Consider the following 23035-nt stretch of genomic DNA (forward strand, 5'->3'; position numbering starts at 1 on the left):
CTCAAGAAAGAGGACTGAATGAATGAATGACTCGAGAACTAGGACTGACTGAATGAAGGGGTAGATGGATGAAAGAATTTTTTTATTACCCTACTTATTTTGTTAATGTGGTGTATTTCTCCTTGATCTTATTTATCGTGATAATGTTGTCTTATTTTCTTCTCTTTTGCTTTGCTGTCCTCGTTTAGACTGTGAGCCATCAATGGGCAGGGATAAAATAATAATAATAATAATGTTGGTATTTGTTAAGCGCTTACTATGTGCCGAGCACTGTTCTAAGCGCTGGGGTAGACACAGGAGAATCAGGTTGTCCCACGTAGGGCTCACAGTCTTCATCCCATTTTACAGATGAGGGAACTGAGGCACAGAGAAGTGAAGTGACTTGCCCACAGTCACACAGCTGACAAGTGGCAGGGCCGGGATTCGAACCCATGACTTCTGACTCCCAAGTCCGGGCTCTTTCCACTGAGCCACGCTGCTTCTCGTGGTCTCCACCTGTTGCCAAATTGTAATAATAATAATAATGTTGGTATTAATAATAATAATACTTATTAAACGCTTAATAATAATAATGTTGGTATTTGTTAAGCGCTTACTATGTGCAGAGCACTGTTCTAAGCGCTGGGGAAGATACAGGGTAATCAGGTTGTCCCACGTGAGGCTCACAGTTAATTCCCATTTTACAGATGAGGTAACTGAGGCACAGAGAAGGGAAGTGACTTGCCCAAAGTCACACAGCTGACAAGTGGCAGAGCCGGGAGTCGAACTCATGACCTCTGACTCCCAAGCCCGTGCTCTTTCTACTGAGCCACGCTCGCTGCTTCTCTTACTCTGTGCCAAGCACTGTTCTAAGCGGTGGGGTCGATACAAGATCAGCTTGTCCCACGTGAGGCTCACTGTCTTCATCCCCATTTTCCAGATGAGGTCACTGAGGCCCAGAGAAGTGAAGTGACTTGCCCACAGTCACACAGCAGACACGTGGCAGATCCGGGATTAGAACCCACGACCTCTGGCTCTTAAACCCGTTTCCACGGAGCCACGCTGTCCATTCCAAGCGCTTAGTACAGTGCTCTGCACATAGTAGCAGCGTGGCTCAGTGGAAAGAGGCCGGACTTGGGAGTCAGTGGTCTTGGGTTAGAATCCTGACTCCGCCACTTAGCTGTGTGACTGTGGACAAGTCACTTCACTTCTCTGTGCCTCAGTGACCTCATCTGTAAAATAGGGATTAAGACTGTGAGTCCCACGTAGGACAACCTGATGACCCTGTATCTACCCCAGCGCTTAGACCAGTGCTCTGCACATAGTAAGCGCTTAACAAAGACCACCATTATCATTATCACCCCAGCGCTTAAAACAGTGCTCTGCACCTAGGAAGCGCTTCCCAAATACCAACATTATTATTATTAACACCCCAGCGCTTAGAACAGTGCTCTGCACCTAGTAGGCGCTTCCCAAATACCAACATTATTATTATTAACACCCCAGCGCTTAGAACAGTGCTCTGCACCTAGTAGGCGCTTCCCAAATACCAACATTATTATTATCACCCCAGCGCTTAGAACAGTGCTCTGCACCTAGTAGGCACTTCCCAAATACTAACATTATTCTTATTATTATCTCAGCGCTTGGACATTATTATTACCCCAGCGCTTAGAACATAGGCGCTTAACAAATACTAGCATTATTATTATCACCCCAGTGCTTAGAACAGGGCTCTGCACCTAGGAAGCGCTTCCCAAATACCAACATTATTATCACCCCAGCGCTTAGAACGGGGCTCTGACCTAGGAAGTGTTTCACAAATACCAACATTCTCATTATTATTATAGTAAGCACTCAATAAATACGAATGAATGACTGGCTGAATGACTGAACGAATGAATGACCGAATGAATGAATGTATGAACGACTGACTGAATGAATGAACGAATGAATGAACGAATGAATGAACGAATGACTGACTGACTGAATAATGTTGGCATTTGTGAAGCGCTTACTACGTGCAGAGCACTGTTCTAAGCGCTGGGGTAGACACAAGGGAATCAGGTTGTCCCACGTGGGGCTCACAGTCTTCATTCCCATTTTACAGATGAGGGAACTGAGGCCCAGAGAAGTGAAGTGAGTCGCCCACAGTCACACAGCTGACAAGTGGCAGAGCCGGGATTCGAACCCATGACCTCTGACTCCAAAGCCCATGACTGAACGAATGAATAAACGAATGACTGAACGAATGACTGAATGACTGAATGAACGAATAACTGAATGAACGAATGACTGAAAGAGTGACTGAACGAATGAATGAACGAATGACTGAAAGAGTGACTGAACGAATGAATGAACGAATGACTGAAAGAGTGACTGAACGAATGAATGAACGAATGACTGAAAGAGTGACTGAACGAATGAATGAACGAATGACTGAAAGAGTGACTGAACGAATGAATGAACGAATGACTGAAAGAGTGACTGAATGAATGAATGAACGAATGACTGAAAGAGTGACTGAACGAATGAATGAACGAATGACCGAAAGAGTGAGTGAATGAATGAATGAACGAATGACGGAAAGAGTGACTGAACAAATGAATGAACGAATGACCGAAAGAGTGAGTGAATGAATGAATGAACGAATGACCGAAAGAGTGAATGAATGAATGAATGAATGAATGAACGAATGACTGAAAGAGTGACTGAACGAATGACCGAAAGAGTGAGTGAATGAATGAATGAACGAATGACTGAAAGAGTGAATGAATGAATGAATGAATGAACGAATGACTGAAAGAGTGACTGAACGAATGACCGAAAGAGTGAGTGAATGAATGAATGAACGAATGACTGAAAGAGTGAATGAATGAATGAATGAATGAACGAATGACTGAAAGAGTGACTGAACGAATGACCGAAAGAGTGAGTGAATGAATGAATGAATGCATGAATGAATGACTGAAAGGGTGACTGAACGAATGACTGAAAGAGAACGAACGAACGACTGAAAGAGTGAATGAATGAATGAATGAATGACTGAAAAAGAGAATGGATGAATGAATGAACGAATGACTGAAAGAGTGACTGAACGAATGAATGAACGAATGACTGAAAGAGTGAATGAATGAATGACCGACCGACCGACCGAAAGAGTGAATGAATGAATGAGCGACTGACTGAAAAGTGAATGAATGAATGAACGAATGACTGAAAGAGTGACTGAACGAATGACTGAACGAACGAATGAATGAATGACTGAACGAACGAAGGGCTGTCTGACAACTGACTGAATGACTGACTGAATGCTGCCGCAAATCACGAGAAACCCGGATGAGGGAGGGTTTCCCTCCTCCCGCCCCCTCCCTGGAGCAGCCCACCAATCAGCGGCGCCGCCTCACCCCCCCCCCCTCCCCGGGCGCTTTGATGTCGTCACTTCCGGGGGAGCGGTTGGCGCGAAAGTCGGGGGGCTTCCGGTGTGCTCGCTCACGCGCCGGGGGCGGGCGGGGAGGGGGGAGGCCTGTCCTCGCGCCCCCTCGCGCGCCCCCCCCCCCTCGGGTGAGGCTCGCGCCCCTTGGTGCCTCGCGCCGCCCCCCCCCCGCCTCGGGTGAGTCTCGCGCGGTTTTCTCGGGTCTCGCGCCCCCCGCCGTCGTCGCCTGAGGCCCAGCTCGGGGGGAGGGGGGGGGAGGGGGGGGGAGGGGCGGGGCCTTCAGAGGGACCACGCTGAGGCCCCTTTTCAGGCCCTTACTATGTACTAAGCGCTGTGCTGAGCGCTGCAGGGGGACACACACAAGGTAACGAGGTTACCCCCCCCCCTCCCCCGTGGGGCTTCATCCCCATTCTCCACAGGGGGAAACTGAGGCCCGGGGAACACGACGAATGGGGGGGGGGTGTTGGGGGAGCGCTTACGAATAGTCATAATGTTGGTATTTGGGAAGCGCTTCCTAGGTGCACAGCACTGTTCTGAGCGCTGGGGTAATCATAATGTTGGTATTTGGGAAGCGCTTACTACTACTCATAATGATGTTGGTATTTGGGAAGCACTTCCTAGGGGCAGAGCCCTGTTCTAAGCGCTGGGGTGATTCATCCTAATAATGTTGGTATTTGTTAAGCGCTTACAAGGTGCACAGCACTGTACTAAGCGCTGGGGTGATCATCCTAGTAATGTTGGTATTTGTTAAGCGCTTACAAGGTGCACAGCACTGTACTAAGCGCTGGGGTGATCATCCTAATAATGTTGGTATTTGTTAAGCGCTTACAAGGTGCACAGCACTGTACTAAGCGCTGGGGTGATCATCCTAATAATGTTGGTATTTGTTAAGCGCTTACTAGGTGCACAGCACTGGTCTAAGCGCTGGGGTAATCATAATGTTGGTATTTGGGAAGCGCTAACTACTAATAATAATGATGTTGGTATTTGGGAAGCACTTCCTAGGTGCACAGCACTGTTCTAAGCGCTGGGGTGATCATAATAATAATAATGTTGGTATTTGGGAAGCGCTTACTAGGTGCAGGGCACTGTTCTAAGCGCTGGGGTAATCATAATGTTGGTATTTGGGAAGCGCTTACTAATAATAATGATGTTGGTATTTGGAAAGCACTGCCTAGGTGCACAGCACTGTTGTAAGCACTGGGGTGATAATGTTAGTATTTGGGAAGCGCTTACTACTACTCATAATGATGTTGGTATTTGGGAAGCACTTCCTAGGTGCAGAGCCCTGTTCTAAGCGCTGGGGTGATCATAATAATAATGTTGGTATTTGTTAAGCACTTACTAGGTGCACAGCACTGGTCTAAGCGCTGGGGTAATCATAATGTTGGTATTTAATAATAATGTTGGTATTTGTTAAGCGCTTACTATGTGCAGAGCACTGTTCTAAGTGCTGGGGAAGACACAAGGGAATCAGGTTGTCCCACGTGGGGCTCACAGTCTTAATCCCCCTTTTACAGATGAGGTAACTGAAGCACAGAGAAGTTAAGTGACTTGCCCACAGTCACACAGCTGAGAAGTGGCAGAGCCGGGATTTGAACCCATGACCTCTGACTCCAAAGTCCGTGCTCTTTCCACGGAGCCACGCTGCTTCTCTTATTTGGGAAGCGCTTACTAATAATAATGATGTTGGCATTTGGGAAGCACTTCCTAGGTGCACAGCACTGTTGTAAGCACTGGGGTGATAATAATGTTAGTATTTGGGAAGCGCTTACTTATAATAATGATGTTGGTATTTGGGAAGCACTTCCTAGGTGCAGAGCCCTGTTCTAAGCGCTGGGGTAATCATAATGTTGGTATTTGGGAAGCGCTTACTACTACTAATAATGATGTTGGTAATTGGGAAGCACTTCCTAGGTGCAGAGCACTGTTCTAAGCGTTGTGGTGATGATAATAATTATGTTGGTATTTGTTAAGCACTTCCTCGGTGCACAGCACTGTTCTGAGCACTGGGGGAGATACAGGATCATCAGGTTGTCCCACGGGAGACTCACAGTCAATCCCCATTTTACAGATGAGGGAACTGAGGCCCACAGAAGTGAAGTGACTTGCCCACAGTCACACAGCTGATAAGTGGCAGAGCCGGGATTTGAACCCATGACCTCTGACTCCCAAGTCCGGGCTCTTTCCGCTGAGCCACGCTGCTTCTCTATAATTTTGGTATTTGTTAAGCGCTTACTATGTGCTGAGCACTGTTCCAAGTGCTGGGGGGAGATACAGAGTCATCAGGTGGTCCCACGTGGGGCTCCCCGTCTTCATCCCCATTTGGCAGATGAGGTCACTGAGGCCCAGAGAAGTGAAGTGACCGGTCCAAAGTCACCCTGCTGACAAGGGGCAGAGTGGAGAAGTCAAGTGGCTGGCCCACAGTCACCCAGCTGACAAGTGGAGGGGGCAGGATTGGAACCCACGACCTCCGGCTCCCCAGCCTGCCTCTGAGCCAAACTGCTTCCTTAGGGCTGGGCCTGGGAGGGCCTGTGGAGCCGAAGATCAGCCAGTCAGTGCCATAAGGAAATAATAATAATAATCCCTCCCTCCTCACCTCCGCCAAACTAACTCTTTTCCCCTCTTCAAAGCCCTACTGAGAGCTCACCTCCTCCAGGAGGCCTTCCCAGACTGAGCTTCCCCTTTTCTCTCAGCTCCCTCTGCTCCCTCTTCATCTCCCCTCTGCTAAGCCTCCTTTCCCTCTGCTCCTTCCCCTCTCCCTGCCCCTCAGCACTCTGCTCATTTGGACATATTTTTTATTCCCCTATTTATTTTGTGAATGAGGTGTCCATCCCCTTCATTCTATTTATCGTGATGAAGTTGTTTTGTTTTTTTGTCCGTCTGTCTCCCCCGATTAGACTGTGAGCCCGTCATTGGGCAGGGACTGTCTCTCTCTCTTGCCGAATTGTCCATTCCAAGCGCTTAGTACAGTGCTCTGCACATAATAAGCGCTCAGTACATACTCTCGAATGACTGAATAATGGCATTTGTTAAGCAGCGTGTCTCAAAATTCCCCGGGCTTGGGAGTCAGAGGTCATGAGTGCGAATTCCGGCTCTGCCACTTGTCAGCCGTGTGGCTGTGGACAAGTCACTTCTCTAGGCCTCAGTGCCCTCCTCTATCAAATGGGAATTAATAATTCATAACTAATGGCATTTGTGAAGCGCTTACTATGTGCCAAGCACTGTTCTAAGCACTGGGGAGGATACAAGGTGATCAGGTTGTCCCACGTGGGGCTTACAGTCTTCATCCTTGTTTTACAGATGGAGTCACTGAGGCCCAGAGAAGTGAAGTGACTTGCCCAAAGTCACACAGCTGACAGGCAGCCGAGCCGGGATTCGAACCTACGACTTCTGACTCCCCATCCCGGGCTCTTTCAACGGAGCCAAGCTCCTTCTCTAAATACCACACTAACTCTTCTGGTGTGACCAACCCCCTCCCCCCCCCCGCACTTCCTTTCCTTTTGTCTCCAGAGGGGGCTTTTTTTTTTAAATTCAGTGGTATTTATTGAGCGCTTACTGTGTGCAAAGCACCGTACTAAGTGCTTGGAATGTACAATTTGGCAACAGAGACCATCCCTATCCCACAACGGATTTTCAGTCTAAAAGACTGTCCTACGTAAAGCCCTCTACTAAGCGCTGGGCTAGCGTGGCATAGTGAAAAGAGCCCGGGCTTGGGAGTCAGAGGTTGTGGGTTCTAATCCCGGCTCCTCCACTTGTCAGCTGTGTGACTTAAATGGGCAAATTACTTCACTCTTCTGGGCCTCAGTGACCTCTTCTGGAAAATGGGGATGAAGACTGTGAGCCCCACGTGGGGCAACCTCATTATCTTGTATTCCCCCCTGCCCCCAGTGCTTAGAACAGTGCTTGGCACATAGTAAGCGCTTAACAAATACCATTATTATTATTGCAAGCTAATCAGGTTGGACATGGGCCCTGCCCTGCATGAGGCTCCCACTCTCAATCCCCATTTTGCAAATTGAGGTAACTGAGGCGCAGAGACGTGACGTGACGTGCCCCAGGTTGTGCAGTGGACAAGTGGGACTAGAACCCAGGTCCTTTTGGCTCCCAGGCCCGTGTTCTACGACGGTGATGGCATTTGTGAAGCGCTTGACCAAGGATCCTGGTTCTGTAGTAATTTAGTGATTATTTTTGCACTCTTATTGGGTATTGATCGCTTGCTTGCGTGATAATTTCAACGCCAGTTTATTCAGATTCAGTTGTATTGATTAAGCGCTTACTGTGTGCAGAGCACTGTATTAAACGCTTAGAAATGACAATTCGGCAACAGATAGAGACAATCCCTACCCAGCGGTGGGCTCACAGTCTAGAAGGGGGAGACAGACAACCAATCCAAACCAGTGTTCTTATTTTGAACTGTGCAGAGTGTGCAGATTTGACCCTCTTCTTCCAGTAGCGCCATAAATACGCCCTTGTTTCCATATTAACACACAATGTTTCGTTTTCATCAGCTCAAAGATGTCCAGCAGTGACAGGGAGCCGTTTTTTGTGAAATTTATAAAGTCTCAGGACAACAGAGAATTTTTTTTTACAGCTCTTGAGGTGAGTACATTTGTATACTTGTATCTGTTGCCGTTGTAACATTTAGATCTATGGACCTGTTGAAATAAATGTCATATGGAAGATAATGTGTATGCGGGAATCATACTTAGTGCATCATTGCGCTTAATCCTTCTGTGGAATTTCATTCTTTGTAGCTTAATTTTTTGGTGGCAGTGTATTCCCCTCCTCTCAGCACTGTGCTCATTTGTATATATTTTTATTTCCCTATTTATTTTGTTAATGAGGTGTCCATCCCCTGGATTCTATTTATCGTGATTAAGTTGTCTTGTTTTTTTTCCACCTGTCTCACCCGATTAGACTGTAAGCCCGTCAGTGGCAGGGATTGTCTCTCATCGTTGCCGAATTGTACATTCCAAGTGCTTAGTACAGTGCTCTGCACATAGTAAGCGCTCAATAAATACTATTGAATGAATAGTTTTTGGTCCTCTTCCATTGAAGTCCCTTCCCCAAGCAGTGATATTCCATTTTCAGGCAATAAATCAGAATGTCACATATATTGGGAATGTTTCGGCTAGTTTTCTGGTTCACTCTTAAAAGCATCTTTCTTTAAATAGAATTAGACCCTTTCGTTTATGTTGGAATAAAATCTGGCCAAAATAACTTTAATAATCCTTGTTGGAATGGCTGACAATTTAAGTGTATTCTAATTATTTCTGTTTTACTTTCAGTCTATAAAAGAATTCCAGTCAGAAGAGTATCTCCAGACTATTACAGAAGAGGAGGCCCTCAAAATAAAAGAAAATGACAGATCCCTTTATATCTGTGACCCATTTGGTGGCGACGTCTTCGAACACCTCAAAAAGGTGTGCTGCTATTGACTATCTCCTTTATTCGTTCAATCATTCAGTCATATTTATTGAGCACTTACTGTGGGCAGAGCACTGTATTAAGCACTTGGAAAGTACAATAGCGTCATAAAGGGATAATTCCCGCCCACAACGAGCTCACAGTCTGGGGACGGGGGAGACAGACATCAATTCAAGTAAGGCATCAGTATAAAAACAGGAAATTATAGATATATACATAAGTGCTGTGGGGAGGGGGGGAAGAGCAAAGGGAGCGAATCAGGGCGATGCAGAAGGGAGTGGGAGATGAGGGAGAGTGGGGCTTAGTTTGGGATACTTTCTTTCGTTTAGGAAACATTGCCTTATGCCTCAGTGCAAATTTCTTTGAGCTTAAACAATGGGTAATTAGAATATATGATCTGCTTTTAAGGCCAGAGTGAATTTGAGAAAAAACTGCTCCATTTCTGCCTTTTCCAAATGCCTTTGCCTAGGCTTTGCCAGAGAGAAACTCTATGATATGTAGAAATATTTTGGAGTTTGGCATTACCTTGTCATTTCATCAAAAACGTTGGCTTTGTTTCCTGCAAGAAGAAGGTATTTAGCAAGTTTTTGTGTTCATTACTCATCTCTTTCTTCAATGACCAAGAGGGAGACTTTGGAATGAAAGAAAGCAGGCTGAAAAATCCATTTTTATTATATTGAAATGATTCTTGTTCTAATGAGGCAAATTGTGTGCATAACCCAAATACTGAAAGAGTTTGTATACTTTTGCCAGAAGGTATTGAATGCACCTCTTCTCAGGTAGTATCGGTTCACAAAATATATTTTTATCCGGTGGTCCAAAGTGATCTTATCATTTTTACATTCATTCAATAGTATTTATTGAGCGCTTACTATGTGCAGAGCACTGTACTAAGCGCTTGGGTTGAACAGGTCGGCAACAGATAGAGACAGTCCCTGCCGTATGACGGGCTTACAGTCTAATCGGGGGAGATGGACAGACGAGAACAATGGCAATAGAGTCGAGGGGAAGAACATCTCGTAAAAACAATGGCAACTAAATAGAATCAAGGCGATGTACATTTCATTAACAAAATAAATAGGGTAATGGAAATATATACAGTTGAGCGGACGAGGACAGTGCTGTGGGGAGGGGAAGGGAGAGGTGGAGGAGCAGAGGGAAAGGGGGAAAAGAGGGTTTAGCTGCGGAGAGGTGAAGGGGGGGTGGTAGAGGGAGTAGAGGGAGAAGGGAGCTCAGTCTGGGAAGGCCTCTTGGAGGAGGTGAGTTTTAAGTAGGGTTTTGAAGAGGGGAAGAGAATCAGTTTGGCGGAGGTGAGGAGGGAGGGCGTTCCGGGACCGCGGGAGGACGTGGACCGGGGGTCGACGGCGGGATAGGAGAGACCGAGGGACAGTGAGGAGGTGGGCGGCAGAGGAGCGGAGCGTGCAGGGTGGGCGGTAGAAAGAGAGAAGGGAGGAGAGGTAGGAAGGGGCAAGGTGATGGAGAGCCTTGAAGCCTAGAGTGAGGAGTTTTTGTTTGGAGCGGAGGTAGATAGGCAACAACTGGAGTTGTTTAAGAAGGGGAATGACATGCCCAGATCGTTTCTGCAGGAAGATGAGCCGGGCAGCGGAGTGAAGAATAGACTGGAGCGGGGCGAGAGAGGAGGAAGGGAGGTCAGAGAGAAGGCTGACACAGTAGTCTAGCCGGGATATCACGAGAGCCCGTAGCAGTAAGGTAGCCGTTTGGGTGGAGAGGAAAGGGCGGATCTTGGCGATATTGTAGAGTTGAAACCGGCAGGTCTTGGTAACGGCTAGGATGCGTGGGGTGAACGAGAGAGACGAGTCAAGGATGACACCGAGATCGCGGGCCCGAGAGTCGGGAAGGATGGTCGTGCCATCGACGGTGATAGAGAAGTCTGGGAGAGGACCGGGTTTGGGAGGGAAGATGAGGAGCTCAGTCTCGCTCATGTTGAGTTTTAGGTGGCGGGCCGACATCCAGGTGGAGATGTCCTGGAGGCAGGAGGAGATGTGAGCCTGAAGGGAGGGGGAGAGGACAGGGGTGGAGATGTACATGTTGTAATCATAATGAGTAACTTTGGAACAAAGGCTTTTGCCATTTATAGCCAAAGAAATCCAAAATCCTTCTCATAATTCCCAGTCCAGTCCATCACAGAGTCCTGTATGATAAGCAAGTTCCTCCTCTTCTGATGATACTAGGTGGGATCAGGCTAAGTACCTCTTAATCGATGAGCACTTACTGGGTGCATGGTCCTGTGCTAAGTGCTTGGGAAAGTATGATAGAGATGGTTGTCACAGTCCCCTGCTCACAAATAGCTTACAGTCCAGAGGGGGTGAGAGACATTAAAATAAACTGCAGCTAGGGGAAATAGAGTGTAAGATGTGTATATAAGTGTCATGGGGGTGGGGTATCAAAGTGTGCATTTAAGGGCTTCACAACCGAGTATATAGGCGGTGCAGAGGGGCAGTTGGGAAGGGGAAAATGAGTGCTTGATTTGGGAAATCGTCTTGGAGGAGATTGATTTTACAAGGGTTTTGAAGGTGCGCGCAGTAGTAGACTGTTGGATTTGAAGGACAAGGGACTTCCAGGCCAGAAGGAGGATGTGGACTAGGGGTAGTGGTGGAAAGATGAGATCGAGGACCAGACTGGCAGAAGACTGGAGTATGCAGATTGAGTTTTAAAAGGAGATTGGTGAGGTAAGATGGGGGGAGAGGCTTAATTAAGTGCCTTAAAGCTGATAGTAAGGAGTTTCTGGTTCTGGATAGGCAACATTTGAAGGTTTTGGAGATGTGGGGAGATACGGACTGAACGAAGTTTTCAGAAAAATGATCTGGGCAACAGAGGTCAAGCATGGGCTGGAATGGGGAGAGGCAGGATACGGGGAGGTCAGCAGTAGTCAAGACAGGATGGTATTGGTGCTTGGATCAGCCTGGTAGCATCTTGGAGAGAAAAAGGTGGGTTCTGGAGATGTTGTGAAGGTAGAACTGATCAGCCAGTCAAAGATAATGCCAGGGTTACAAGCTTGTAAGGTGGAGGATGGTAGTGTTGCTTACAGTGTTGGGAAAGTCAGGGAGAAGACTGGGTTTGGAGGAGTTTTGTTTTGGACATGCCAAGTTTGAGGTGTCAGCCGACTTCCAAGTAGAGATATCCTGAAGGCAGGAGGAATTGGGAGACTGGAGAGAAGGAGAGAGGTTAGAGTTGGAGAGGTAGTTTTGGGAATCATCTGGGTAGAGGTGGTAGTTGAATCCTTGGGAGTAAACGAGTTCTCCGAGAGAGTGAGTGTAGATAGAGAATTGAAGAGGACCCAGAACCGAACTTTGAAGCATCCCAACATTTAGGAGGTGGGAAGCTGGGGGAGCAAGTGAAAGAGACCGAGAAGGAGTGGCCAGAGAGATAGGAGAATCAGGAAAGGACATTGTTGGTGAAGACAAGGGTAGAGAACGTTTGCAGGAGAATCGGGTAGTTCCCAGTGTCAGAGGTAGCAGAAAGATCAAGGAGGATTAGGGGCCATCGGGTTTAGCAAGAAGGAGGTCATCGGTGACTTCAGGGTCATTTCCATGAGAAAAGGAGGCAGAAGCCAGATTTCAGGGGGTCAGGGAATTGTTGGAGAGAAAGTGGAGCCAGCAAGTGTAGACAACTCGCTCAAGGAGTTTGGAAAGGAATGGTAGGAGGGAGCTGGCAGGATAACTGGAGGGTGCTGTGTGGTTGAAAGGGTTGGTTTTTTTTTTTTTAGGACTTAAATGACTTTGATACTCATATCTCCTTTGCTAAACTCGGTAGCAATGCTAAAACATGTGAGCCCTGAAGTCGGGTCTGTGTGGATCTTAGCAGTTTGGCCAGTACTGCAGGAGAGTTGAGCAAGAAGGAAATGCGATAATGCCGTAGTAGACTCCTTTTTCGGCATATCTGATAGCATTGTGAAGTTCCACGGTGAGAGAGATGCAATGAAAAGTTGTCAAAGAAACATATTCCACTGCTCATGGGAGCTAACTTGAGTGGAAGAGGAAAATTGCAGACTGGGGATAATTAGAAAATCTCTGATTCTCAAAATCTTCCTGAATGTGAAGAGGCCACATCTCAGACTTGGCAAACAAAATGGCCTGCATGGTGTCCACGTTCTTTTAAATGGGACTGAGGCAATTGGATCAGGAGCTAAGGATGCAGATGAGTAAGATTCTCCTGCTGGCTCATCTGAGATTTAAGAGCCTCCAGAATATTAAACTGGCTTTTTCTCTGGCCAATCAATCGATCCATAGTATTTATTGAGCCCTTGCTTTGTAATGAACACTGTTCTAAATGCTTGGGAGAGTAAAATAGGGTTAATAGACGTGATCTCTGCCTTCAGGAAGCTTACAATCTAGTGAGAGGGACAGACACTAAAGTAAATTGCAGGTAGGAGAAGCAGCTGTGTATAAAGAACTTTTGTGCTAGTGGGGTGAGCGCCTAAGTGCTTAGGGAGAGGGACCAAATGCATAAATGAAGTAGAAGGGGAAATAGGGTGGGGGATGATGATAGATTAGTTAGGTGAGGCCTCCTGGAGAACATGTGATTGTAATAGTGCTTTGAAGATGGGGAAAGTAGAGGTCTGCCAGGTGTGAAGTGATGATTGTGGTATTTATTAAACACTATGTGAGGGAGGGTGTGAGCAAGAGGTAGATGACGTGTGCTGCATCCCATGGGTCGAAGGGTCATCTTCCCACCTAAGCTGATGGAGGGCGTGGAGATAAGCAACGATCCCCAGAACACTCTGTAGGACGGTGCTCAATCCAGTATTGCCTCCAGCTCTTTCTGCCCAAAGAAGCCTCTACGATGTCTCTTGTGATAAGATCAGCAAAAATCCTGATAATATCAATAATTGTGGTATTTGTAAAGCACTTATTTTGTGCCAGGCGCTGAACTGAGCACTGGGGCCGATAAAATTCAGTCAGTCGGTCGTATTTATTGAGTGCTTACCGTGTGCAAAGCGCTTGGGAGAGTATAATATAATAATAAAACAGACGGATTCGACAGGGTCCCTGTCGCAGATGGCGCTCACAATCTAATGGGAAGAAAGAATGGGTATTTTGATCCCCATTTTGCAGTTGAAGAAACTGAAACACAGAGACATTAGGTGGTTTGCCCAAGGTCCCCAGCAAAGCTGGAACAAGAACCCAGATTTTCTGACTTCCAGTCCTGTGCTCTTTGCTTTCGCTTCTCTACTAGCTGGCTGTTGTGGGCAGTCTCTGATGCTCCTGCCCAACATCGGCACAAAGCTGCAGAGATTTCAGCATGGCCTAGTGGCAAAAGCACGGGCTTGGGAGTTAGAGGGCGTGGGTTCTAATCCTGGCTCTACCACTTGTCTGCTGTGTGACCTCAGGCAAGTCACTTAACTTCTCTGTGCCTCAGTTACCTCATCTATAAAATGGAGATTGTGAGCCCCATGTGGGGCAACCTGATTTCCTTGTATCTTCCTCAGTGCTTAGAATGGTGCTTGGCACATAGTGAGCACTTAAAAAATACCGTAATTATTATTATCATTTTAGTCATGAGTGGGTTTTATACATTTTGGCAAGCCCCTCTTACCATGCTACACCTCTGTCCACCTACTCGCCCACCTCACCCACTACTCTACCCACCTTAGAGAAGCAGCGTGGCTCAGTGGAAAGAGCCGGGGCTTAGGAGTCAGAGGTCATGGGTTCGAATTCTGGCTTTGCCACTTGTCAGCTGTGTGACTTTGGGCAAGTCACTTAACTTCTCTGTGCCTCAGTTACCTCATCTGTAAAATGGGGATTAATTGTGAGCCTCACGTGGGACAATCTGATTACCCTGTATCTACCCCAGCGCTTAAATCAGTGCTCTGCACATGGTAAGCGCTTAACAAAAACCAACAGTATTATTATTATTACTCTCTTGTTAAACCCCAGAAGGAATACAACTGGCCAGGATGAGAGAACACAAACCACTATCTCTTAGGCCTGTCATCACATCTTTCATGTGAGTTCTTTGTCGCAAATTTGTCATCACTGGCCCAAAGCCCATATGCCATTTGCCATGGGAGACCCCTTTATTGTCATGAACATGTATGCTGAGTTTTTTTTAATTGCTAGTTTTAAACACGTATTGTAGTTTAGGTCAGTATTTTGGCTCTTGGGAGCACACTAATTCATTTACATTGTTTTTTATGGGGAAAACTATAGTTTGTTTACTTCCCTTTCACATCATGATATTTTCATGGGACCAAGTCAGAGTGCTACCTGGGATACAGTAGCAGTATATTTTGTGTGGTTTTTCCTTGCTTTGAGTATTTTTGTATGTGTTTTGTTGTGTTCTGACAGTCTTTTAGTATGGCCTGAGATGGTTAATTGCCATGATGTGTAGTGCATGTTGCAAAAATGATTTTCCAGGGCTGTTTCCAGAAAAGGAACTGTCATCCTGGGGGAGGGTGCACTTCTTCATAGGCTAACTTGTGGTGGAGGGAATCTAACTCTTTTCCTTTTATCCAATATGTGTGGATGCAGTGTAGTATCTGTGTGCAGCTCCGTGAACCATTTTAAGGCTCATTTGGAGACTGAGATGGCAACTTGGGAGTTTTGCCAGATGTGCAGCAGTTGTACCATTTACCTTCTGTATGTGTCCGAGGAAAATCCGTTCAGGTCCAGGAGCCATGTTTTATGTTGCAGCCACTGGCAGCAGTGGAGAACAATTTTCTGTTGTAATTCGGAATCGAGTAGTTCAAGGGGAAAATATAATTGTAGGTAGGTGTTTTTTTCTCTCCTCTGCTTCAGAAGGTATAGCGTGCCTTTTCAACCTGTTAGGGGAGAATCTAGATCGGTACGATGTGACATTTTTACCTTTCCCTACTAAATGACCTAAACGTTTCTTTTTCTTTCTTCAGCTTGGTTGTAGAATTGTGGGACCTCAAGTAGTCCTATTTTGTATGCAGCACCAGCGATGTGTACCAAGAGCAGACTATCCGGTTTTTAATATGATTATGGCAGATGTAACTATATCCTGTACCAGTCTTGACAAAGAAACAAGGGTAATGCACATCCACATGATTGAAATGAAAAACAGCAACACTTTGCATGCATTTTGTAAATACGTTCCATTTAGATTTTGCACTTAGTTTTAGGGGGAATGCCTTTAACCCAGTTGGTCAAGCAGGAGAATTTATCGAGCACTGACTCTGCAGAGAGTTATGCTGAGCACCTGGGAGAGTACAGTAGAATTAGTAGAATCAGTGCCCTCGAGGATCTTCTGATCCTAGACAGGGAAGTGGGCACTAAAATAAATTATAGGTAAGGGGAAGCTTCAGAGTTGCCGACAGTGCGGTGCGTGTAGCCAGATGCTCAGGTGACGTGGAAGTGCCGAAGAATCGGTGGGTGGGTGTCAAGGGAGTGGCAGGTAGGGTGGGGAGAAGGGAGGTTAATCAGAATGGGCCTCCTGGAGGAGGTGTGATGTCAGAAGGGCTTGGAAGATGGCGAGAGCAACGGTCTGCCTGGCGTGAAAGAGAAGGGAGACAAAAGAGGAGTCACAGTAATTAGGTTGGCTAAAGAGGAGCAAAAGGTGAGCTGGGGTGACATGAGAGAGAGGAGTATGGAGGACAGAAGAGAACGAAGTCTCAAGCCCAGTAGTGGGCAAGAGTTTCTCCTTGATATGGAGAGGAATGGGCACCCGTCGGAAGCTTCTGATGAGTGGGAAGATCAGATGTTTTAGTCGGTCGTATTTGTTGAGCGTTTACTGTGTGCAGGGCACTATACTAAACCCTTGGGAGAGTACAGCACAACAGTATAACAGATACGTTCCCTGCCCCAGTAATAATAATAATTATAGTAGTTGTTAAGGCCTTACTATGTACTAATGCACCATACTAGGCTCTGGAGTAGATCGAAGCAAATTGGGTTGAACATAATTCCTGTCCCATGTGGGGCTCACGGTCTCAATCCCCATTTTACAGATGAGGTAATTGAGGCACAGAGAAGTAAAGTGACCCACCCAAGGTGACATAGACCAGTGGTGGATGTGGGCTTAGAACACAGGACATTCTGACTCTCGGGCCTGGGTTCTATTCACTAGCGCATGTTGCTTCTTATTATAGTATTATATGTATATACTAGTAAATAGTATATATATATATATAGTATTAAAGTCATGGTACATATGATGGATTTGGTTTATTTTAATAAACTAAGCCAATCGTTCTACTTTTTCATTAGTACACAGAGATAACAGTATTTTTTTTATTTTGAATTAAAATAATTTTGGAAATAAAATATGTAGGGAATATCATCTTGGATGTGGTACTTCTGGAATTAGATTAAAATAAATGATTTCCCATTAGATTGTAAGCACCTTGAGAGCAGGAATTGTGCCTAGTTACTGTATTGTATGCTCCCAAGCATTAGTATAGTTCTCTGCACCCTGTAAACATGCAGGAAATACCACTGATTGGCCGATAATTTATTTCGAGAAAATGTCTGTGACTTTCTAAATGACCGAAAAAATAAGTTGTATTTTTAGGGTTCAAAGGATTAAAATTGATGAGAGTGGTGAATTCTTTGTTTCAGGAATGATAAGTTGTTTCCTTTCTTTTCTTTTATGGCTTCAGGAAGAAGTTCATAAATATGTTCAGATGATGGGTGGACGAGTGTACAGAGATCTTAATGTATCAGTAACTCATCTTATTGCTGGAGAAGTAGGCAGCAAAAAATACTTAGTAGCTGCTAGTTTAAAGAAACCTATCATGCGCCCTTCTTGGATAAAAACGCTATGGGAGAAGTCACAAGAAAAGTAAGATTTGGAAAATTATATGAAAATTTATGATGTTTCTATTCAGCAGCATTTCCTAGGAAAAGCTTTACGTATGTAAATGCAACAAAAACTGCCGTCAACTTCTATTTTCTTCTTTGTGGGGGACACTGCTCTCTGCTCTACATCTTGGGGCAACCCACGTCTTCTCTCCTGGTATTCTCTCTTGCATTCTGATTTATGTCTGGCTGGAGGGGAAAATGCCAACTGATAGGCAGTAGATTTACCTTCTTATTGTGGGGTGGTGTGATTACAGCTGTTCCCCTGCAGCAGAGTGATCTGCAGCGAAGCAGCCGAATGAGACCATTGTGTGTTATCTGTATTCATCAGAGAAGCAGCCTGGCCTAGTAGAAGGAGCACACGACTTCCAGATTTTAATTCCAGCTCTGCCACCTGTTGCTGTTGCCTTAGACTAGTTGCTTACCTTCTCTCAGCCTGTTTTCTCATCTCAAAAACGGGGATTCAATACCTGTTCTCCCTTCCCCTTAAACTGTGAACCCTGTGTCGATCAGGAACTCTGTCTAATCCGGTCATCCTCTGCGCTACCACAGTGCATGACATTTAGTGAGTGCTTAACAAACACCCCTATTTATTAGAGAAGCAGCGTGGCTCAGTGGAAGGAGCACGGGCTTGGGAGTCAGAGGTCATGGGTTCGAATCCCAGCTCCTCCACTTGTCAGCTGTGTGACTTTGGGCAAGTCACTTAGCTTCTCTGTGCCTCAGTGACCTCATCTGTAAAATGGGGTTTAAGACTGTGAGCCTCACGAGGGACAACCTGATTACCCTGTATCTACCCCAGCGCCTAGAACAGTGCTCTGCACATAGTAAGCACTTAACAAATACCAACATTATTATTATCATTTTTTATTAACGTCTCTTCTCCACTTTGAACTGGAGTATACCCCCTTAGCTGGGGTAGTATATGGCAAAAAGGAGAGTTGATTATTGCCTACAGATATATTTGAAATGACAACTAATTAACCCGAAAGACTGTCAAAGGATTTGAGTTTAAATTTTCATGCAATAAATTACGAGAAATGTTTCTGGCTTTGAGGAAATGTGGCATGTGAATGTCTGCCTGGGCTTGATGACTTCATCCCTAATTTCCCCACCTTGGCATAGTACCAAAATTATACAGTGTTGAATGTGTGGGTTCTTTAGATACAGTGGCGGTAGGCAGCGTTACCCCCTGCCTAAATCCAGAACTATCATAGGAGGGACCTGAATCTTCTTAACTATATAGATGAATGAGGGTAGCAATTTTAAAGTGAAGTCCAAAACACAGAAACATGACATGGAAAAAAAAAAAATTCTACTTACTGCAAGAGTTTAAAATAACAGGTTATGGAGAGTTGGAAGGTATTTTTTTCCCCCCAAAAGGAAATCTGTAATTCCTGTGACACAGGGTTCACATTTTAAGGGGAAGGGAGAACAGGTATTGAATCCCATTGAGAGATGAGCAAATTACTAGAAAATTTTCTAGAGATGGAACCTCCTTCTGAAACATCAGATCTAACGGACGCAAAAACCAACAGAGCCATTGACTTTTCTAAGTCTCACTTTCGTGTGGTTGTGACTCAGAAAAGGTAGACTGATGGAAAGTATAACTTCATCCTGAATCAAGGAATGGTTTTGGTAGAGTGCCGGGTCTTTTTATCAGATGTTTTGGCTTTGTTGTTGTTTTTTTTTTGTTTTCCAGGTGCATTTTGGTAGATGTATTTTTTTCTTTCTTTCTCTCACCATTCCTTTTTCCCCAAGCAGAATGATCAGATGTACAGATGTAGACCTAGAAGAGTTTCGGTGCCCTCTATTTCTTGGCTGCACAATTTGTGTGACTGGATTAAGTAGTCTGGACAGGAAGGAGGTTCAGCGACTAACGGTAGAACACGGCGGCCAATACATGGGACAATTAAAGATGAATGAAACCACTCACCTTGTCGTGCAAGAACCAAAAGGTAAACGTGTTTCAAAGAGGACTGAATGAACTGGCACCTTTGCACTGTAGACTTTTAAGCAATTCTGTAATTACTGACAGATTCAGGCTCCGGAGCTATCTTTATAGAGCTCTTTGAAAGTGGGTTGGCTCTTTTCAGTAGGTACCCTACTAGTGTCAGGGAGAGGCTCGGAATAATAGGCCCGTTGGAAAGCCGTATTAGGTTGGGGGGAAAACCAACCAGGAGAAGGGTGGCCCTTCCTAACTGGGACTTGATTAAGGCATGTTGAGAGAAATACATTTGGGAAAATGTTGCTCTGATTTAGGTAAAGTTCTCAAAATTTCTATATCTTTTAATTTTTTTTTTCCAAACTTGGTATTCGCAGCCTGGTATTTTCAGTAGGATTGAAACTTTGCTAAATCCCTGTTCAGGAGACATTTCCAGGTTTGAGAGTCTTTGGGCATCACTTTCCAGTTTAATCAAGAGCCATTTATCAAATCGGCCCTCAAGTTGGCTTACAGTGAGATAATCCAGGTACTTTCGGCGTTGATTTGTTTGGACATTCCTCGTTGTTTGGCTAATCCTGATGTTCTAGTTCTCTTCTCCATTGCAGCGGTGTGTTCCTGCTGTCAGAAAAGACTCACGAGACAACGTGATAATATTTCGGTGAAGTGATTTTAATGGGCTGTTTTTATTTTTGTCTCTCATAGGGCAGAAATATGAATGTGCCAAGAGATGGAATGTACATTGTGTGACCATCCAGTGGTTTTTCGACAGTATTGAGAGAGGTTTTTGTCAAGACGAAGTTATGTATAAGACAGAGCCCAGACCAGAAACAAAGAACCTGCCAGATACTTCAACTCCTACTGGTCAGACCAGCAAAGCCGATAGTAAGTCCCACCTTACACCTTAGGTTTCTTAGAATTTTACACAGAACTGCTTTCCAGCCGATAGCACTCGTAACCGCAGGTGCTCTTTCACAGCATACCAAATTCCAGAAGAGGAAAGACAATGGGTGTCTGTTAGTTTATTTGGCTTTTTGTTGTTATTTGTGCTGGGTTATTTTTTAATTATTCAAATTAACGGTCAGAGTTCTGTATTATAAAGAGCCTGCTTACTATTGCAGTTTTCTGTCATTTCTGCTTACTGTTACAACTTTCTGTGTCATTTCTGGGCCTACCAACTTGTTTCCCCTTTCTTTCTGGTAGGAGATCAGTGGTTCAAGACTTTCCTGAAAAGAACTTTGAAATTGTTATTTTGGAATCAGCGATGAATTTCATTTTTAGTCTGCTCTCAGTCATCATTGCATAATGGAAAATGCCTGTTATATCACAACTGTTTAAGATGTTTTATTTTAAAAATTGATGTCAGCAGTGTTTCTGGCCCTTATCTTTTAGTTCAAGAGAGTTGCTGGGGCAGGAGGAGACTAGTGGATTTACATTTTTGCAATTCCTAAAGATTAAAAATATCCCTTGGTAACACCTACTTAGAAATACAAATTTTGAAGACTTTTTTCATTGGCATTTTTGGAAAGGTTTAATTGTCTTATGTTCACTAAATTTGAAGAACACATATTAAGAAAATAGCACTTTTTAAAAAGAAAATATTAGCCAAAAATTAAACAACCATCCCCAGTGTTCACAAAAGTAAGATTTTTTTTCCACACCATGAAGCCATCAGTTTCAGATATGCTCTTAAAAAAACCTCTCTATTCTGAGTTAAATTGATTTTTAAATCAATTTTTAACATGTTAGATATAGGTTCTTCATTTTCCTTTTCACAGCTTGCTTTTGTAAGAGAAAGAATTTTATTTTTGAAAATGGTACATCTTTTTTTGGTAAGAAATTGACAGGATTTATGAGTGGGGAGGATGCTGAAAATGGAAAAATCTAATGAATCTGAATTTATGGAAATTTTTCTTTTTTAAATTTTATTTTAAGGTCGTACCCTTTCAGACGTCAGCCATATTTCTAATATCAATTCAAGTTGCGTAAATGAGTCTGCGTTTACCTCTGCTCTAAACAGCAAATTGGATTCTCTCCTGGAGGATTTAGAAAATCTGGATGTCAGCACTTTACAAGCACCAGAAGATTTACTAGACGGTTGTCGAGTATGTTTATTTTTGTCTGTTTTTGGAAATCTATTTAATGATGTTAAGGATGGGGGATATTAGCCCTATCTAGTGCATTGAAAATCGGATACATTGAATATAATTCTCTAATCTGCATATTGATCAGACTAAATTAGTGGAGAGAAGCCCTCTCTGTGATTACAGAGAAAGAGAAAGTATTTTCTTCTCTGCCTTAAACTGATTAGAGAACTCTGTACTCCCAGAGAGGAGCAAACCACCCACCTCATGCATGAGACATAGCATGGCCTAGTGGAAAGAGTGTGAGATTTGTGTTCCAGTCCTGGATCCACAGCTTGCCTGCAGTGTGACCTTGGACAAGTCACTTAACTTTTCTCTGCTTCACTTTCTCATCTAACCTGACAGTGGGTTTAAATATCTGCTCTCCTTTGCCTCCATGAGCAACAGGGGCTCTGCCCTAATTATATTGAATCTACCCCCGTGCTTGGCAGACAGAAAGCACTTAAATACTTTGATTATTATTATGACTCGTGAGGAGGGAAAGAGCAAGTGGGGTTTGGAATGGGCTGGATTTAGAGTAGTTGGGTTTGAGTGATTTTGGCCATAAATAACTGGGCATCCCTCATTGAGATGCATATGGAAATTGCATTGCTAGTGGCCTTAAGGCTGTTGTACCTGATCATTAATTCTTTGCCCAAAACCGATGTTACAGTGCAAGAGGAGAACGCAGGACGAGGGTAGGAGAAGGGTTTTTTTCTTCCATGGCTTCAGGGGTCACACATTAATCCTGCAGATCTTGAAGGGCCAAATAGGACTCTGTTTCATGTATTCTTCTCAGAGCAGCCTCATGAGGTTATCCAAATTTGACAGCTGAGGAAAGGGAACTGAAGCTCAGAAAAGTTGGGGCAACCAGGAAATACACCTCCTAGCTCCTATGCAACTGCCTTTCCAACTGTACTCTGCTTTTAGAGAATGTAATGTAGAACGTCTTTCCCCAACACCAAAACTTTCGGGTTTCCTGTCATCAATGCTAAAGAAATTTGCAATTTATTGGACAGCAGTGGTTGTCATAGATTTTCCCAGAATCTGTTCCTCAAGACTAATAGAGTGAAAGAACTTACTGGTGTTTCTACAAGCAGATCACAATTGTACTGATTTATTCTTTACTGGCATATGCTTCTCCATCCCTCTCTTATACACACATGCACATTCACTCTCTCTCTCTCTCCCTCTTCCCTTTTCTATGAGTGTTCAAAATGTTTATGCACCCGATAGTTGTCAGTTCTCTTATCTTTTCTTCCCCTGGAACTGACTGGTTTGTCTGTAATCGAAACTCCTTTCCTTCGCTGGGAGGCTGTCCAGGAACATTTCACAGTCGGCACATAGA

The 23035-nt window shown here is 44.6% G+C and overlaps 1 protein-coding gene across 3 annotated transcripts in view; it reads left to right on the forward strand.

Moving 5' to 3' along the window:
- The first annotated feature begins 3714 nt into the window (after positions 1 to 3714).
- The window catches only part of TOPBP1 (DNA topoisomerase II binding protein 1), a 42615-nt gene continuing 23294 nt past the window's right edge, over positions 3715 to 23035 (forward strand). The window contains exons 1-8 of one of the 3 annotated variants that reach the window (XM_029070875.2): positions 3715 to 3779; positions 7927 to 8017; positions 8707 to 8841; positions 15714 to 15857; positions 17427 to 17608; positions 19384 to 19580; positions 20270 to 20449; positions 21500 to 21669. In XM_029070875.2, coding sequence (XP_028926708.1) covers positions 7934 to 8017; positions 8707 to 8841; positions 15714 to 15857; positions 17427 to 17608; positions 19384 to 19580; positions 20270 to 20449; positions 21500 to 21669 — 1092 coding nt within the window. In that variant the 5' untranslated portion in view covers positions 3715 to 3779; positions 7927 to 7933. Of the gene's footprint in view, positions 3780 to 7780; positions 8018 to 8706; positions 8842 to 15713; positions 15858 to 17426; positions 17609 to 19383; positions 19581 to 20269; positions 20450 to 21499; positions 21670 to 23035 lie in introns of those variants that run through there. The other 2 variants (XM_029070877.2, XM_029070876.2) reach the window with 2 other exon arrangements.

Source organism: Ornithorhynchus anatinus, chromosome 8 (genome assembly GCF_004115215.2).
Source record: "Ornithorhynchus anatinus isolate Pmale09 chromosome 8, mOrnAna1.pri.v4, whole genome shotgun sequence".
NCBI lineage: Eukaryota > Metazoa > Chordata > Mammalia > Monotremata > Ornithorhynchidae > Ornithorhynchus > Ornithorhynchus anatinus.